This window comes from Penicillium antarcticum (assembly GCF_028974205.1).
Source record: "Penicillium antarcticum strain IBT 31339 chromosome Unknown utg000006l_segment0_segment0, whole genome shotgun sequence".
NCBI lineage: Eukaryota > Fungi > Ascomycota > Eurotiomycetes > Eurotiales > Aspergillaceae > Penicillium > Penicillium antarcticum.
This window is the reverse complement of record NW_026695304.1, coordinates 305,990-323,046: the sequence shown is the minus strand read 5'-3', so window position 1 is coordinate 323,046 and position 17,057 is coordinate 305,990. Positions and strand designations below refer to the sequence as shown.

General features: G+C 49.9%; 9 protein-coding genes across 9 annotated transcripts; 5 read left to right on the top strand and 4 right to left on the bottom strand.

The window, feature by feature from the left end:
• Positions 1–62: 62 nt before the first annotated feature.
• Positions 63–1,200, top strand: N7508_006205 (putative Coatomer subunit epsilon; the record flags this gene model as incomplete). The annotated part of the gene is made up of 5 exons (XM_058464271.1): positions 63–87; positions 152–530; positions 593–728; positions 803–1,041; positions 1,092–1,200. 5 exons carry the CDS (start codon positions 63–65, stop codon positions 1,198–1,200), a joined length of 888 nt encoding a protein of 295 aa, XP_058318124.1.
• A 204-nt stretch (positions 1,201–1,404) lies between these two features.
• Positions 1,405–2,727, bottom strand: N7508_006204 (putative 6-hexanolactone hydrolase; the record flags this gene model as incomplete). Its single annotated transcript, XM_058464270.1, has 4 exons — positions 1,405–1,533; positions 1,615–2,198; positions 2,308–2,453; positions 2,531–2,727. 4 exons carry the CDS (start codon positions 2,725–2,727, stop codon positions 1,405–1,407), a joined length of 1,056 nt encoding a protein of 351 aa, XP_058318123.1.
• A 392-nt stretch (positions 2,728–3,119) lies between these two features.
• Positions 3,120–4,706, bottom strand: pmi1 (mannose-6-phosphate isomerase pmi1; the record flags this gene model as incomplete). The annotated part of the gene is made up of 5 exons (XM_058464269.1): positions 3,120–4,123; positions 4,178–4,415; positions 4,466–4,557; positions 4,608–4,628; positions 4,676–4,706. The coding sequence occupies 5 exons, from the start codon at positions 4,704–4,706 to the stop codon at positions 3,120–3,122; spliced, it is 1,386 nt and encodes a 461-aa protein (XP_058318122.1).
• A 530-nt stretch (positions 4,707–5,236) lies between these two features.
• N7508_006202 (SAGA-associated factor 29 family protein) lies at positions 5,237–6,414 on the top strand (the record flags this gene model as incomplete). The annotated part of the gene is made up of 3 exons (XM_058464268.1): positions 5,237–5,411; positions 5,553–6,066; positions 6,132–6,414. The coding sequence occupies 3 exons, from the start codon at positions 5,237–5,239 to the stop codon at positions 6,412–6,414; spliced, it is 972 nt and encodes a 323-aa protein (XP_058318121.1).
• Positions 6,415–7,825: 1,411 nt separating this feature from the next.
• Positions 7,826–8,323, bottom strand: N7508_006201 (uncharacterized protein; the record flags this gene model as incomplete). Its single annotated transcript, XM_058464267.1, has 1 exon — positions 7,826–8,323. The coding sequence occupies one exon, from the start codon at positions 8,321–8,323 to the stop codon at positions 7,826–7,828; it is 498 nt and encodes a 165-aa protein (XP_058318120.1).
• A 1,970-nt stretch (positions 8,324–10,293) lies between these two features.
• On the top strand, positions 10,294–11,465 carry N7508_006200 (GTP cyclohydrolase II; the record flags this gene model as incomplete). The annotated part of the gene is made up of 2 exons (XM_058464266.1): positions 10,294–11,385; positions 11,436–11,465. The coding sequence occupies 2 exons, from the start codon at positions 10,294–10,296 to the stop codon at positions 11,463–11,465; spliced, it is 1,122 nt and encodes a 373-aa protein (XP_058318119.1).
• Positions 11,466–11,873: 408 nt separating this feature from the next.
• On the top strand, positions 11,874–13,511 carry N7508_006199 (uncharacterized protein; the record flags this gene model as incomplete). Its single annotated transcript, XM_058464265.1, has 1 exon — positions 11,874–13,511. One exon carries the CDS (start codon positions 11,874–11,876, stop codon positions 13,509–13,511), a length of 1,638 nt encoding a protein of 545 aa, XP_058318118.1.
• A 244-nt stretch (positions 13,512–13,755) lies between these two features.
• Positions 13,756–14,854, bottom strand: N7508_006198 (NAD(P)-dependent oxidoreductase; the record flags this gene model as incomplete). Its single annotated transcript, XM_058464264.1, has 4 exons — positions 13,756–14,014; positions 14,074–14,543; positions 14,598–14,786; positions 14,837–14,854. The coding sequence occupies 4 exons, from the start codon at positions 14,852–14,854 to the stop codon at positions 13,756–13,758; spliced, it is 936 nt and encodes a 311-aa protein (XP_058318117.1).
• Positions 14,855–15,460: 606 nt separating this feature from the next.
• Positions 15,461–16,989, top strand: N7508_006197 (actin-related protein 2; the record flags this gene model as incomplete). Its single annotated transcript, XM_058464263.1, has 7 exons — positions 15,461–15,479; positions 15,540–15,586; positions 15,646–15,789; positions 15,869–16,094; positions 16,149–16,714; positions 16,767–16,844; positions 16,903–16,989. The coding sequence occupies 7 exons, from the start codon at positions 15,461–15,463 to the stop codon at positions 16,987–16,989; spliced, it is 1,167 nt and encodes a 388-aa protein (XP_058318116.1).
• Positions 16,990–17,057: the final 68 nt, after the last annotated feature.

Here is a 17,057-nt window from a genome sequence, read left to right as displayed (position 1 = left end):
CCATAAAAGACACCGTGAACACTGGCAACATCACCACTCAATTCTAACACATAACAATCACCATGGATCCCTTTTCCGCAGAGGGCGGTACGTAAAACACCCCTTCAATGCCTCTACTCTATCTTCCTGCGACAAAACTAACCCAACATAGAGCTCCTCAACATCCACAGCGCCTTCCACTCAGGCCAATACCAGAACGTGATCGAATTCGACTCGACAGCCCTCTCCCCAGAGAATCAAGTACCAGCCCAAATCCTTAAGCTTCGCGCCCAAATTGCCCTCGGCCAAACCGACGCCGCGCTCGCCGAGCCCGCTATCGAAGAGGATACCCCCGACCTGTCAGCCGTCAAGGCCCTTGCTCTGCAGTCCGCTGGCAAGACCGACGCTGCGCTCCAGCTCGCTCAGGAGCTTGCGGAGAACTACCCCGATAATGATACCGTTCAGGTCCTTGCTGGTACTGTGCTTCAGGCTCAGGGTCTCGGCGAAGAGGCGCTTGCTTTGTTGGCTAAGCACCAGGGGAATCTCGAGGCGTGAGTTTACAATTATATTTGAGAACCGATGGAAGTGGGCTAACTTATTTCGTTGCTTGCAGTGTCTCCCTCATTGTTCAGATTCACCTTCAGCAGAACAGGACCGATCTCGCCCTCAAGGAGGTCCAGGCTGCTAAGCGCTGGGCCCAGGATTCGCTGCTCGTCAATGTCGCTGAGTCGTGGGTTGGTTTGAGAGTTGTATGTTCATGCTTCCCCAGGTTTCCTATCTATGCTATATTTCTGGGAGTGAGTTACTGACATGGTTTCATTAGGGCGGTGAGAAGTACCAGTCTGCTTTCTACGTGTACGAGGAACTCGCTTCTGCGCCCAGCACTTCGGCGCCTCTGTCTATTGTTGGGCAGGCTGTTGCTGAGATTCACCTTGGTCGGTTGCCCGAGGCTGAGGCCGCGCTTAGTGCTGCGTTGGAGAAGTACCCTACCGACGTGGAGTTGATTGCTAATACTATTGTGTTGAATGTTTTGGCTGGCAAGCCTTCCGAGGAATTGGAGTCGTGAGTGCCCTGTTGGGAGAAACAAAGAGCTCGTTACTAATTTTTCGCAGTCAACTACAACAGATTGAGCCCTCCCATTCCCTTCTCACTGATATCCAGGAGAAGAGCGAGTTGTTCGATGCCGCGGCGGCCAAGTACTCTGCCAAGGCTTCCTCATAGAATTTAATTCAGCCTGATATTTATGTTTTTGTTTTTGTTCGTCCAAGTCCGGGGAGTTTGTCCTAGATTATGAAAAGACACGACCACTCAATCTTGCAACTATTGACACTATACCTGGTATATCTGATCTGTCGTATATGGCATAGCCTATGTGCAGCGTAGAACCTGAAATTGTCAAATCAATATAAAAAGCAGTAAATAAAATCACAGACGAGCAGCCAGCCACTGTCTCAGCTCCAATCCACTCTGCGTATCTTCCTTAGTAGACAAGTAGAACGGCGCATCATGCGTCTCATCAACACCAACATAATAAACAGTCTCAGGGAAGACAGACTATAATACCAAAAAAGTCAGCCAAAAATATCTGATTCACACCCCCCTCCCCCCTTTTCCCAAATCAACAGTGAAACATACCTTGATATTCCTCGCAAAAGCCTCAATAGGAGACAACAAAATCTCAGTCCCACCAACCAGAATCAAAATCTTCTCAGTCTTAGCCCCCCTCCAAACCTCAACAGGAGCAGTAAACGGCTCATTCCACTGATCAACAGGTCTATCCCCCCGATACGCCGTGGACCAAGTAGTAAGCACATCAGATGTGAGAATATCCCGCCACTTATTCTCTTCAAAGGATGGCCAGTCAGTACTAAAATTAACCCAAGGCGCGTACGCAAATACACCCGCCAACGGCGCCGATACTTCCACTGGGTCGATTTCCGGATGCGGGTGGCTGAGGTGGAGGAGGGTTGCGGTTGCTAGATTCCCGCCGGCTGAATCACCGCCTACGATTACGTTTGAGGGGGAGTGCTTTGTGCTCTCCAGGATGTAGCGTAAAGCTTCGATTGCTTGCCGGAGTTGGGTGGGATATTCGCCTTGACCGGTTAGTGTGTAGTTTAGGAAGAAGACTGCTAGGTCGTGGCCGTTTTCATTGAGTGCGCGTAACATTTCAAGCCAAAATTCGAAGTGTGCTGGTACGGCTGGCATGGCAAAGCCGCCGCCTATAGGGCGGTGTTAGTTGGAGTTGGGTTTGGGGGATGGTTGTACAGGGTAAGTTGGGATGTCGTCTGTTGCACGTTACACCCGAAGGCGTTCGGGGATTTGACGCACCGTGGTAGTAGACAATCACGTTCTTTGCGTTCTTGTTGCCTATCCAGTGGCCTTGGGCCCCGTGGGGAAGGGCGATTGTCTCTGATTGGAGACCGCGCTTCTTCATGACTGCTGTATAGGTGTCTGCAGTTGGCGCGTTAAGGTACCTGTGGACCGAGGTTAGATTTGTCTTTTTTGATTTTGGGTATCTCGCTTCAAAAAAAAAAAAAAAAAAAAAGCATACTGCTTCTGGCGATCGGATGTACGGTCTACCAGCTTGCGGATCATGGCTGCCATGATGTGGTGGTCGTAGCGTTTAGGGCTGGCTTTACCCCGGAAAACACCGGTAATCGCGTGGTATAGAACACTGGCGAAGATTGACAGGTGGGCAAAAGGCAGATCTGCCTTTTCCCAAAAGCCGAGCTGGGGAATACTGGACATTGTGACTGACGGTGGAATAAAGAGCTATGGAAAGAAGAAAGAAAGAAAGAAAGAAAGAAAGAAAGACAGAGCTGGGGTCCCCTCTTCAGCTCGTGTGGAGATGCGGAGTCGAGTGATTGGCCGTGCAGATGATGTGCCGAGGGCCACAGAATTGGGTTGGCGCAGCTTCTTTTTGGGAGGACAACGATATAGTTCGGACTCAGATGCTTTACACCTATTAAATTCATGCTGAAATTGACTATGTAATATCGCCAAGTTTACGGGTCTAGGGCCATGGATCAACTGTACGAAATTCGTATTCATTATGCCTCGAGGGTCATTGATGAGACACTTCATAGGTTTGCGCCGATCCCAGAACGGGAGATTTCATCTTGACGCGAATTAGAAACAAGCTATTGATCATCGGGCGCATTTTCCTCACCGGGCAACTCGCAGAACGCCTTGTAAGTGGTGAAGACATCATCTTCGTCCTCTCCACTAGCAGTGTCCTCAATAATGCACTCGGCGGTGGCACCAACAAAGAACACGTAGCCCTCCTTGACTTCCTCGGTCTTGTTTCCGACAGTGATCTTACCCTGGCCACGTGTGCAAATGATAATGCTGGGACCGTCGATCGGGTCGAAAGTGACCTTGGCACCCTTGCGGTTCAGATCCGTCTTGACAACGCTGAACTCGTCAATGGGAGGATCGTAGAGCATGGCCGAGGAGGCGCTCGAGTATGCAGTGGCGTTCAGGACGGCGTAAGGATAGTCCGTTGCCTGGAGCTTCTGCTCTTCGATGGGGGCGTAGGAGTAGGTCAACATCTGGGTGAGGGTGTCCACATCCTTGAACTTAGGGGTAAATCCAGCGCGAACGACGTTGTCGGAGGAAGCCATACACTCAATAATATCACCGGAGATGTATGCATGAATGTCATCGGCTTTAAGGAACATGGCCTCGCCTGGCTGTAGCTTGACGAAGTTGAGGAAGAAGAACACGAACAAACCGATATCGTTAGGGAATTGGCCGTTCAGTCGCGTCACGAGCGCAGCAATCTCGCTGGGGTTCGAGGGGTTTGTCTCCTCCTCACCGGGCAGGATGGCAAAGCTGTCAGGGCTGCTCTCTGCGATTGACAGGAGATCGCTGGTGGCTGACTCGATGTTCTCGGGCGACGACTCCATCAGGCATGTGAACAGGGAGCGGAGGGCCTCCTTGTTAGTTTGGATGACTGTGGAATCTTCGGAATCCTCATTGCCCTTGACAGTCTGCTCAAATGCGCTTGCAGCTTTGTCGCCAACAAGATTGCGCAGAGGCTTCACGGCCTGAAGGAAATGGGTAATCTCGGCCAAAGGGCGGAAGCCGCACACGCCCTCGAACGGTGTAATGGCAATGGTCATCTCGGGCTTGTGGTTGTCATCTGGTGATCATTCATGAGCTCAATATCCCCTATCCATCTTCAGTCCACACTTACCAGGGTAATTCTTCGAGTCTCTGGCATGCAGCTGCTCGGCCAACTTTTTGTTGGGGTGGGCCTGGATACTCAAGGCTTTGCGGATGGAAAGCACCTTGAACAGGAACGGGAGTCTTCCTCCGAATCTCTCGTTGATTTGTGTCGACAAAAGGGCCTGGTTGTCCTGGACCAGATCAAGGAGGGTACGCTGGGTCTCGACATCTTTGGAGGGAAGCGAAGGGTGGGTGCCCATCCAGAGCTGGTATATCGTCAGTCCAATAATTCCGTTGATTCGTACGAAGAGCTCACTTCAGCGTAAGGCTTCTCAGCCTCGATCGCGAAATCCGGGGCAGCTGTGGTGGCCGCATACTTGGCGGCAGTCGACTCTTGGCCGACCTTGCCTATGACGAGGTTCAGTGCGGGGCATACATTGTCGCGCGTTGATACTTACCCCAGTCGTAGCTGTTGACACCTAGTGACGTTAGTTCTAGACTCAATCTGGGGAAGGTTAGGGCTTACCGCATTGCAGACGAAGAAGTGGCACTTGCATCTTGAATGTTTGGGGAAAAGTTGGGGGAAGCGGAGGGGCAAGTGATTATTTCCCTGCCAAGGCCCCGGTGAGAGATGCAACGCTCAGGTCTTTCTATGACAGCAGTCAACTAAAGAGATTTCAGGCAGAACATGTAGCGTGGATTTCTACAGGAAAGGAACACTTCTACTATATTCAATTGCTAATCCGGACTTCCGCATTCGTTACGGAGTGCCTGAGCTAACCACACCGCATTAAGGCAGCCTCGACAACAAATATCCTCTTCAGACTAGTCTACTTGCCTTTCAATATCTTAGATTTTACATACTTCATATACTCCGAGTCACCTTATCAAACTTGTCAAACTTGTAGCTCTTGTATCACTTTCCTAAAGTGGCCTAGCGTGACCCCGACCGCCCGGCTTATCACCGCATCTCCAACTTCAACTTCACATACCTCAGGTTACCGGGGGGTCGCCATTCTTCTTTTAGCTCATCTTAGCTACCTCTTTCCCAATCCTCCGTCATACACTCAGATATCATACATTGACCATGTCTCGCAACCGCCCTCGGCCCAGAGACAATGGGTTCGGCAACAACGAGGAATTGGAGCTGTGGACAAAGATCTGCCAAGATATCCGCAAATCGAAGGATAAGTTTGATCAGCAAACAACCTTGTCCTTGCAGATCAAAGCTTTGGTGGACAAGATCACCAACGACGGCAATAGTGAGTACATACCTACTTACCCCCGCGTTTGATCCCCCCCCCCGCCTCTATACCGCGTCGAGCTCCAATATCCGCCCCCTCAGGTCTAATGAACCTATTTTCTCTCTTTGTCGCACATACTAATATTGCGCTTCTAAGCAGGACCCACCATGACAGAACACGACCAGCTCGATAGCTGGCTGCGCCAAAGCCAAAAGCTCAGTGAAGATGAACGCTCAATCATGCAAGATGAACCGTGCGATGTAATCAAAAATCTAGAATTACTCACTGCTTTGCGCAAAGCATCCGAGGCCGAAATTCCACCCAACCGGTCCTCTTCTTTCAATAAGTCCCGCAAGAAGCGGAATGACGTCGAGGGCTCCGCTACCGATTCCCCTGGTGCTTCGGGGGCTGACAAGTCTGCTCGGTCTAAGGGCACTGTTCCGCGCAGTGCGAGTGTCTCAAGTACGCCAGCTCGCGAGGGGCGGAATGATGGTATTGCGGTCAAAATCGAGGAAGGGTCGGAGGGGACGAAGGGCACCGTTGCGGAACGTAATGGTCTGCTGGTTGTCGGGGCTCAGGTTGTGTTTAAGCACAATAAAAATAAGCAGGGTGTCGAGGGCGAAGGTATTCAATGTATAATCAAGAACATCACTGGCGATGGGCAAAAGAAGCGGTATGCCGGACCTCATGTTCAATTTGACTTCACTTACCAAAGACCGATACTGATATCACCTTCAGATATGATGTCCAAGACCCGGAGCCGAATGAGAATGGCGAACAAGGTGCTGTCTATAAGACGACTGCCGTCTCTCTCATTCCAATCCCCCAGATGAGTGCTCATCTCACCCCCTACCCGGCAGGCAAGCAGGTTCTGGCGAGATACCCTGATACCACAACATTTTACCGGGCCGAGGTGATGGGCTCTAGGAAGGACGTATATCGTCTTAAGTTTGAAGGCGAGGAAGATGACAAGGAGATGGAAGTCGACCGGCGGTTTGTCTTGGACATCCCGAGCAAGTAAGAGATGTTTATACGATCTGATATGATATGATACCATTTGAGCGAGGCGCTATCTGGAGTTTGAAGGCTTATGGACGCTTTCATTTTACTAAATACTCTAGTTAGAAAACTATTTTTTCAAAATTTACCTTAAGCTTTGTTTCGCCGTACGAATTCGCGTTGACTAAAAGGACTCGTCACATATTGTCTCTATACTCTATCGATTCAAGGAGAGATGTAGGGTCAAAATCTTGATTTTGCGCTAGTGGCAGTGGGAGACTAGTACATTCTGTACATATAAGCTTCTATACACATTTACCATATCTCACGTATATCCTATTCTATCCGTACTCAGTCCAGGACATGGTAAATCGAGTTTGGTTTTCTTTGTGCGCACTGCACGTGGGATTTCAAGCCCAACGAACAGGGAATCCCATCCCAAAGTCCCTAAAACCATTCCAACGCTCATTCGCATCATAACCTATCCAAGTCTCAACAGAGAATCACCTCTTACCATGAGTAACACGAAGATGCCTTATGCCGAGACCGAAGAGTTCAAAAAGTGGTGGAGGGTATATAAAGCCCGAGTGAGACCGATTGGTTTGATTCTTGGGAATTTCGCATCGAATCTACTTCGACTCTATCGTCTCACTCGCTCGAATGTTGAATAACGGACACTACAAAGCCGCAAGACACATCGGGTCTGGCGTTGCGGAGGATCGTCACAAGTGGGTTCAGTGTATCGACTCGTCAACCTAGGATCTCCTGGTGTACATGAGCAAGATCTGCGACTTCATCGACCAGATGGCGTCTCTGGCTCTGGCTTTATTGACCTCCCTGCCAACTGATGACAAAAAGCAAGTGAATGAAAAACCACGCGATACACCTTCAAACACGATACTTATTCAGTGCAATTTCGAGATATCACGTTCTCCAGCCCTTATCATCGCCTATCTCATGCGCAAACTGTAGCCTCGCTTCAGACTACGCGCCTACTCGATAAAGTGGTTATTCAACTTCTGCCCGGGAATGCGGCTTTCTTGGTTTTCGATAAGAGTAGGACTTTGATGCTGGTCAATCTTTCCTTTGTCAATGGCAGGCATATAGACGAGTATAAGGAGTTGAGGTGCAAATTTATCAAAGTTTTGGACCCTGAGTGGCAACCACATATGAAGTTCTCCCCCTATCGCGATGTAGACCTTTGCCCTCTTTATTTTACTCTAAGCCTATGTCTTGACCCAGGAAGAGGATAAATGCCTTCAAGGGACTATGAGGGACTGTTTCCCTATGCACAGCAAGTGTTATTGAAAGGAACTAGTTTTCTGCGATTTAAACACAATTAACAAAAACAGCTTTGCAACTCAATTAAAGGACTAAATCAAACTCGATATCTCATACTCAATCTACATGGCGGTTGTCGAGTTTTTCTGAACTCAGAATGGTAGCTCTGGAAATTGAAATGAGCAAAAGACGGGATTCATGAGCTTGACATTGCTCAGAGTCGAGTCGGAAATTTCGGAATCGTCGATAACAGAGTTGACGATGATAGAGTTGAAGACAATACCGTCGTCAATATCAGCGTTATCAAGCATCGTGAAAGCAGAAATTCTACTTGTATGCACATAGCTGGCGATCATAGTATTTATAATTCGAGGATCCCTCATTGTAATGTTGATGTAGACAACATTGTTCATTACAGTGTTCCTGATCTTGCTGTTGGTGATGAAAGCATAGTTGATGACATGTCCAGTATGTAAATTGTCAAAGCGTCGAATGTTCAGGCTGAATATGGAGTCAAGATGTTCCGGCTGGGGCCCAGGAAGCTGATCTGATTCCAGCTTTGGCGTGTGGGTTTCGTATTTTATCGAGTTGATCGGGTTCGTGAGACCGGTAGATTCGGTTTCCTCGGACCGAGCCGTGAAATCCAACATCTTTATCTTGTATAATTTGGTAGGTGGGAGGAAAAGAACCAAGAACAACTGATAATTTTCTAATTTAAGAATCAAGACTGAATGTTGCTTCTGGAGAACAAGCAAGACGAAGAGAAAAGGACTGGAAACATGATGCTCTAAATATTGTGGGATACCACGCTCCTGAGTTCTCCATCGCACCAAATCGTGGTCTTTGATCAGAAACAGTGGTCTTCTTCAAAACCGTGGTTTCCTTATCCGAAACGTGGTCTTGACGACAGTGCAAGCGCTTCACTGAAACAAGGTCGCAGCCCCCAAACACGATTCTTTTGAGCCCCTGGCAAATTATGAATTCAGGTGGTATCTATATGTAGTTAAAGTATGAGTGGTAGTTCGAAAAAGCCATCCCAATAGGATTACTACTGACTTGTCCGGAGGAAAATGGCAACCTCTTGGTCGAATATGTTGTCCTCGAGCAGTTTGTCCGCAGACTCGGCAAGCTCGCAAACCTACCTCTGAATTTAAACCCTTTCCTGGTGCTTTCGCCTTGGAAGCACTCGCTTCAAACAAGCAGGCAAGTTTGTCGTTAATATTTCCTTCGCCATTGCTAAGCATCGCCGTCTCGTCAGATTACCTGGCATCAACCCACAGCAACGGCGCTCTTATCGTTGGGATATCAGAAGTTATTCGCAGTTTATGGCTGCGCTTGACCTCAGGCTGAAAGCTATAACTCAAATTTCCGGTGGCTTGGATCTTAACATCAACATCCGGGTTGCCGTGAGATCCCACTTAACAGACCCGGTGGCCTTTGAAGGGGGAGCCGTTGTAGATGAGCAGCTCGACCTTGCAAGCACCTACTGGACCTGATGATGTTACTCGAGGCTTTAGTCTTTTAGGTTTGGGGTTGCTCATGGTGGCTGGTGGAGGCGGAGGAGGGAGTACTATGCCGGTCTTGAGAGCGCATGTTAAAAAATCGTCCCTAGATCTGTGTGTTATTACTATGGCCAGGTCCTTGCTGAATAATATGCCAAGAAATGGTCAGTTATAACACATGATGAAGCTCCAAGGGACTGCTATTATCATTTAGGATGGCTGCCTGATGCATGTTTCCTTCATCTGGGCACTATTGCAGATCTACGTTTGCTCTCTTGGGTTATTCTTTATGTGAACTACCTAGATGTAGGACTACTGTATTTTTTTACAAACATCGTTATAGTGTAGACATATAAAAGACTTATTCTCCTTGATGTCATCTCCTCTTGGGGTTACGCAATACACAATATGCAATATGATTGGTTTAAGTTCTTACTTCGTGGAACCAATACAATGTTTGATCTATTTCTTCCATCATGCTGCTGTCGAGGAGACCCGTAATGAGATGGACACCTGATGATTGAATTAGTTTGAGGAATGTTATATTGTTCATCCTCCGACAGGGACCATGGGTGATAGGCTTTAGCTTCTATTGCATCAACAATTGATGGGGATCACAGTAACATACACTTTACTGAGTAAGTTGTCGCATACTAGCACTTGGCTCTCGGCCCCAGTAAGGGTTAAGTCGACCCCGTGACCGCTATATTGAGATGGAAGTATGATAGAAGTTGAGAGATTGATGTTTGGGGCAAAGGTCATTTTATGATAGCCCTGCGTTCGATCGGCTTAGGGAACACAGAGTCTGAAAATCTGAACACTAAAAAGGTAAGTATATAAAGATGAAACAACTAGATGCGTAGATGAGCATATGCTTAGTAGAAAGTGGGGCCGGCCTCGGAACCTCAGAATGTGCTAGAGTAAGCACTGACAAATGACTCAGCTTCTCCTCATGCCGAGGAAGTCGCCATCGGCTTCACTTTTCCGTACACGTCGGCCTTGTTGTATGCATTTGTTCTACTCAATTGACACCTCTTGCATATCTGCACACTAGAGCTCTAGCCGAGAGTCTCTACTCCGACACGTCCCAACTCCTACTACCCCGCCTCTCCGCCGCAATGGCCGATCTACCAGCACACGCTTCGCCAAAGCTCCCCCCACAATCGCTTCCTGGCGGATTACCAGACGATGTGAGCCAGACAAGCAGCGCAACCGGCGAAAAGACGCCAGCATTGCCCGATTCTCTGCTATCGCCAGCATTTACCCCGCCCGCCACCCCCGGCGGCACAGTGCACCTGAATTTGAACCCCACGCAAGTCCTACACCAACACCAGGCCGCAGATCTCGAACATAAGAGTGGTCACGAGAAGGGGCCGAAATTGCTCTCGCAGCTTCCGGAGGTGGAATGTATTGTTCGGGCTCGGATCCCGACAACCAATGGCGCGGAAATGTTCCTTCACTTATACCACAACGATTTAGACGGAAAGGAGCATTTGGCAATTGTTTTTGGAAATAACATTCGCAGTCGGAGCTTGGACAGCGTCCGGCCGGGGGAGACCGAGATGGACCGAATGATCCGCGGCGCATACGTGGGGAAGTTGCACCCGGGAAGAGTTAGCAGTAGATATGACGACGAGAAGGCGGGATCTGTGTCTACGCCAAAGTTGATTGAGCCTCCATTGGTTCGAATTCATTCGGAGTGTTACACAGGAGAAACAGCGTGGTCTGCAAGATGCGATTGTGGCGAGCAGCTGGATGAGGCGGCGCGCTTGATGTCTTTCCCCGTTGAGGATATTGCTTCCGATGCGCCGCCAGAGGCACAGTCTCTTCAGTCACAATCCACGGGTGGTGTGATTATCTACTTGCGACAGGAGGGCCGAGGAATTGGACTCGGCGAGAAGTTGAAGGCATACAATCTTCAGGACCTCGGTTCGGATACTGTTGAAGCAAACCTCCTACTTCGTCACCCGGCTGATGCCCGAAGCTATGGCCTTGCCACTGCTATGCTGGCTGATCTTGGTTGTGGCGCAGACTCCATTCCAGAGGGAATTCGTCTACTCACAAATAATCCCGACAAGGTCCGAGCTATCGAAGGACCCAACCGAGAAGTCCTCGTGAAGGAACGTGTCCCGATGATCCCATTGGCATGGCGCACTGGCGGTCAGAGGGGAATTAAGAGTTCTGAAATCGAGGGCTACTTGCAAACTAAGGTATGCTTGCAACCAATTCCTGTGCCGAATACGAAACTAACAGGCCATAGATCTCCAAAATGGGTCATATGATCCAGTAATCCTTGAATTATTTTGGAAATTTGCCTTTTTCTCACTCATTCCCCCTTCTGCTTTCTTGCATTGGAAATTCCAAAAGCCTTTGTATACGATCGACACGAACTTTCTCCTTGCATATTTTCGATCATTACTTGTTATATACGGCGCTGATATTGTACATGTTGTAAATTTGCGGTCTATGTTTTGAATGTGCTTAGATACAATGTGGGACAATTGGAGTATATCTATCTAATTATATTCTTTATATCTCTGCATAATCCTAATAGTGTTCACGTCGACTGTAGGCCCCAAACTTTAAAGGTTGACATTTCGCTCCACCCACCCCCGTCGATCTCCACGTTCGCCTTACGGTCTTCTCGACATCTCATCTCCCGTTGAATGGATTAAACCGATAGCGCCTTTGCAAGGCCATGGACAACCGTGCTCCAGCCGATGTGGCGCTCTCACCCGACTTGCCCGAACCTCCTACCCCCTCCTTGGACAGACTCGAAGACTCGCCGGCTCCTTCGCGCGCAACATCACTGGATGCTGATACCCTATTGCAAGAGAGCAATGGCGCGACATCCGGACGAAAGCGCAAGCTCAATAGCATGTCCTCACGAGGCGTCGCAAATCTCACTCCAGATCAGCTCGCAAAAAAGCGCGCCAACGACCGCCAGGCGCAGCGCGCAATCCGAGAACGCACCAAGGGACATATTGAAGCTCTAGAGCAGCAAGTTCGGGACCTTTCATCCCAAAAACCATTCCTCAATCTTCAAGCGGCTTTGCAGCAGAATGAGGCGATCCGATCCGAGAATAGAGAGCTCCGGCAAGGGCTGAAGGCCGCAATGGATATTATACAGCCATTGCTTGCGAGGCCAGAAATATCAGGTAGGCGGAAGATGCCAATGCTATTTAATACCAAGCTGACAACAATAGATGCACCCCCTAGTTTCCCTATACCCAAATCCGCCCCGCCCCCTGCACATACATCCCCGTTCCCTGAGACCGATCACTACACCTCCAATCCCCAAGGCCTACTTCCAGGCGAGAAGTCGTATGCAGATTCCATTGCCAGCCTCGATACTCCCTCTCCAACACACTCTGCCCCGGCATCAGTGAGTAGTCGCCGGAACAGTTCCACTGGCGGTCCTCCTTCGACCTCTTTCCGAGTTGCATTGGACTCGCAGCGGCATAACATCACCCATGGCTTAGACCTGGGCTCGGAGGAACGACTAGGCTTCAACTTCCTATTAGACTCGTCACATGCTGTTCCCAAAGTCAACCGTCTTCGCCGCAGCAGCTCGGAGAACTTCCGCTCTCACTTTAATCCGCCGTCACCACTATACCCACAACCACTCAACACAACCTGCGAACATGGCACACCTGCATTTGCTGCGCCAATTCAGAACTTGACCGCAACATGCCCGTTGGACACCATCCTCCTGGACTTCCTTCACAGCCGACAACGCGAAGCCGCACAAGGCATCCCCAAGCAGAAACTAGTGGGACCTCCATATCCAAGTGTCTCGTCGCTATTAAATCCCGACAAAAGCGTCTACTCGCACCCTGTTTCAAAAGTGTTTACGGATATCCTGCGCACGTTCCCTGATATTGCCGGTCTACCGGAGCAGGTCGCCGTGCTCTATACCATGTTCCTTCTCATGCGCTGGCAGATATACCCAACGCAAGAGAACTATCATCGTCTCCCGGAGTGGCTCACACCACGCCCAACACAGCTTCTCCATCCTCATCCAGCTTGGATGGACTATGTTCCTTGGCCGGGTATGCGTGACCGAATTGTCACAACATATCAAAACTATCCGTTCGAGAATTGGTTTATCCCATTCACTCGTGGGATCTGTGTCAATTGGCCGTATGAGTCTACGGATTGTTTACTGTCGGCGGGTGACTCGGAAGAGCTGGTCATCAACCCTGTCTTTGAGCGGCACATGCGCAACCTGCACAATTGGTCTCTGGGGACATGCTTTGCAGAGACTTATCCCGCTTTGGCGGACACGGTTCGAATCAAAGCGCAAGAGCCGAAGCCAACGCCACGTTCGCACTAGGCTGAGAATCTGCGGTTTGGTTCTGAAGAGAGGCACTGTTTCTGGAAACTTAGCGCTGGTTTACTTTGGTGTTTCGTCTACTTTATATCTTACTTTTGGGGCGTTGGATAGCTGGAACAGGTATCAGTATTCGGCCACCGGCGACCTGGCCATACAAGTGTCGCCAATAGAATTTCGGATCGAAATATTTGAGTATCAAACTTGATCAAACTATCTATTCTACAATCGAGACCACTGATTGCCTCTACTCTTTCCTGCTTTTTTCATTCCAAAACTCCAACCCAGCCTTCTGGCGCAATGTACCATACATAGCACTGCTATCAAGACACTCGCCACCATACTCCCTAGCAGCCTCCATGTTGGCATGAGCAAGCTCAAGACCCGGAAGCTGAACACCACCCTCCTCAGCCATGGCCATGGCATGCCTAGCATCCTTAATAGCAAGCGAGACACCAAACCCAGGACGGGAATCCAAAGACGGCGCATAAGCACCAGAAGTCAACCTAACAAGACATCAGAATCCAAATCCCCAAAATCCACACTAGACATGATCAGAACATACCTCTTAGAATAACCCCCAGCAACAGGCCCAAACGCTTCCCCAATAAGCTCCTCCATAGGCCCAGTGCCTAGCCCAGTCTTCTCAGCAAAGACCTGCGCCTCACCAACAGCCTCCATCATATTAACAGTAACAATATTACCAGCAATCTTCAGAAGGGAAGCCTTCGTCGCGTCTTCACCGCACTCAATCACCCGGCGACCCATCACGTCCTGTATCAAAGGCTTAACAGCTTCTGTTGCATGTTGAGGACCGCCAATTGCGAAGACCAGCTTGCCGTCGACGGCAATCGGGTTTCCGCCGAAGACAGGCGCTGCTACATATGAGGCGTTCTTGGCTTTCAGTTCGGTGACAGCTTTGCTGACTGTTTCTGGGTGCACTGTTGAGCAGTCGACGAAGATCTTGCCTTTGAGGGAGTTGCCTGAGCTTGTTGCTTGGAATAGCAGGCTTTGTAGAACTGAGTCGTTTGAGATCTAGGGCTTGTAGTTAGGAGTAGATTCAATATGGGGCTTGGTGGTATTAGGTACCATGGTGAAGATGATTCCACAGTTGGAGACTAGTTTCGAGAAATTGTTCTCTGGAACTCCTCCCAGTGATTGCAGGGGTGCTCCGCGCGACATTGTCCGGTTGGAGTAGAGTAGACTCAGAGCTTTCTTGGTTGCTAGGTGCCTCTGGAGGTTCGAGGCCATTGCCAGGCCCATGGACCCGAGGCCATACTAAAGATCGAGTTAGTTCCTGTGTCTGAAGAGGTGCCGTTAGTACTTACCCAGCCGATTTGAGGCATGTTGGGATTTCAATTGGCGGTATATAGGGTGGGCAACAGATCAAGCTATATAAGTGAAAGGAAGTCGTGGTCCGGGGTATGGTGGAGCGACACGTTTCCCGAGGATATCGGAGTCGGCCGACAGATGTTCGTCCACAACTAGTTTGACGGGCTTAGTTGAATCTAAAGAGATATATCTTGTCACTGCTAGTTGTGATTTGAGACAATCCGATGTGTTGACTTGATCTGCCTCCTGCAAGGTATACATGTATCATGTCATATTGAATGCATATATCCCACCCCACTATTTGAAACTATTCACAGTTATTCCAAGTCCAAATAATCTCAATTCGGCCCCTAACTTCATCTTTTCGAGCTTGTTCAGTCTGAGAATGTGTTGATGTCGTCACGTACTGTCATAACAGCCGCTCACCTCCAGGTGTGGGGGCGATATCAGGTATGGTATGGTCACGTAAGTTATGATGCTCCGTCCGTCGTCGGCTTCGACTTCAAACATCCCCAACTCTCCTCCCTTGAACCTCCGCCAATTCCGCGCTTCTTGGGAGCTCCCAAAACTTTACTCCCTGAACCTCCCCTTTTACCTGTCGCATTTCCAATTCCTTCAGTATGGCGGACATGCCCATTGGTACACCTCCCCAGGCTACCGTGTCCCAGCTTCCAAGCTCATAAGCTAACCACTCCGCAGTGCTCGATGGAGGAACCGGTTTCCTCAAGGTCGGCTATGCTGCCCAGGTATCTTGCATAGCCATCTCAAAACTCTGATGCTCCTCTCTAATTCATATTCCTGCCAGAACTTCCCAGAGCACCAGTTCCCCTCGATAGTGGGGCGGCCCATCTTGCGAACGGAGGAGCAGTCGAGCGACTTCGTGCTCAAGGATATCATGTGCGGAGATGAAGCCGCTGCCGCACGATCCATGCTCCAGATCAGCTATCCTGTATGTCCCCGGACTGGTCCCCCACCGTCATACCCCGCCCTCTCCGCAGGTTGTCGATGCCTAACTCGCGCTTCTCTAGATGGAAAATGGAATTGTCAAGAAATGGGACGACATGCAACATCTATGGAACTACACCTTTTACGATAAGATGAAGATCAACCCTGAGGGTCGCAAGATCCTCCTCACGGAACCCCCGATGAACCCGCTCAAGAACCGCGAGCAGATGGCTGAGGTTATGCTGGAGGGATATGGCTTCGGTGGTGTCTATGTGGCGATCCAGGCGGTGCTGGCACTGTATGCCCAGGGTATGTGATGCGAGGATTGAACGGATGGGGTGAAAATGCTGACGGGTGTTGTAGGTCTGAGCAGCGGAGTGGTCGTGGATTCCGGTGATGGTGTGACGCACATTATCCCCGTGTACGAGTCGACCGTGCTGAACCACCACATCCGTCGTCTGGACGTCGCCGGCCGCGATGTCACGCGCAACCTGATTGCGCTCCTTTTGCGCCGCGGATATGCGCTGAACCGAACCGCCGATTTCGAGACCGTCCGCCAGATTAAGGAGAAGCTCGCTTACGTCTCTTACGACCTCGAGCTGGACAAGAAGCTCTCCGAGGATACCACCGTTCTCGTTGAGTCGTACACCCTGCCCGATGGCCGTGTCATCCGTGTCGGTAGCGAGCGCTTCGAGGCTCCCGAGTGTCTGTTCCAGCCTCACTTGGTCGATGTTGATCAGCCCGGCATTGCTGAGATGCTCTTCAACTGTATCCAGGGTGCCGATGTCGATGTTCGTTCCAGTCTATACAAGGCCATTGTGCTCAGTGGTGGAAGTAGCATGTACCCCGGTCTGCCTTCTAGATTGGAGAAGGAGCTGAAGCAGCTCTGGCTTACTCGGGTATTGGGTGGAGACCCGGAACGGTTGAACGTATGTTCAATCACCACAGACTAACATCTGAACTCGGCTAATGATCTCCTAGAAATTCAAGGTCCGCATCGAAGACCCCCCTCGACGGAGACACATGGTCTTCCTGGGTGGTGCCGTGCTCGCCAACCTGGTATGTCTATATTCGCCGTTAACTCCCAGGCAGATTCCTACTAACATCACCCCTCCAGATCGCCGACAAGGAAGACATGTGGGTGAGCAAGCAGGAGTGGCAGGAACAGGGTGCCCGCGCCTTGGACAAGCTTGGTCCCCGATAATCGCATTGTATTTAGGCGGTTTCGGTTATGGTCCCGGTTCTTGCTCTGCTCCTTTCTCTCTGATTTCT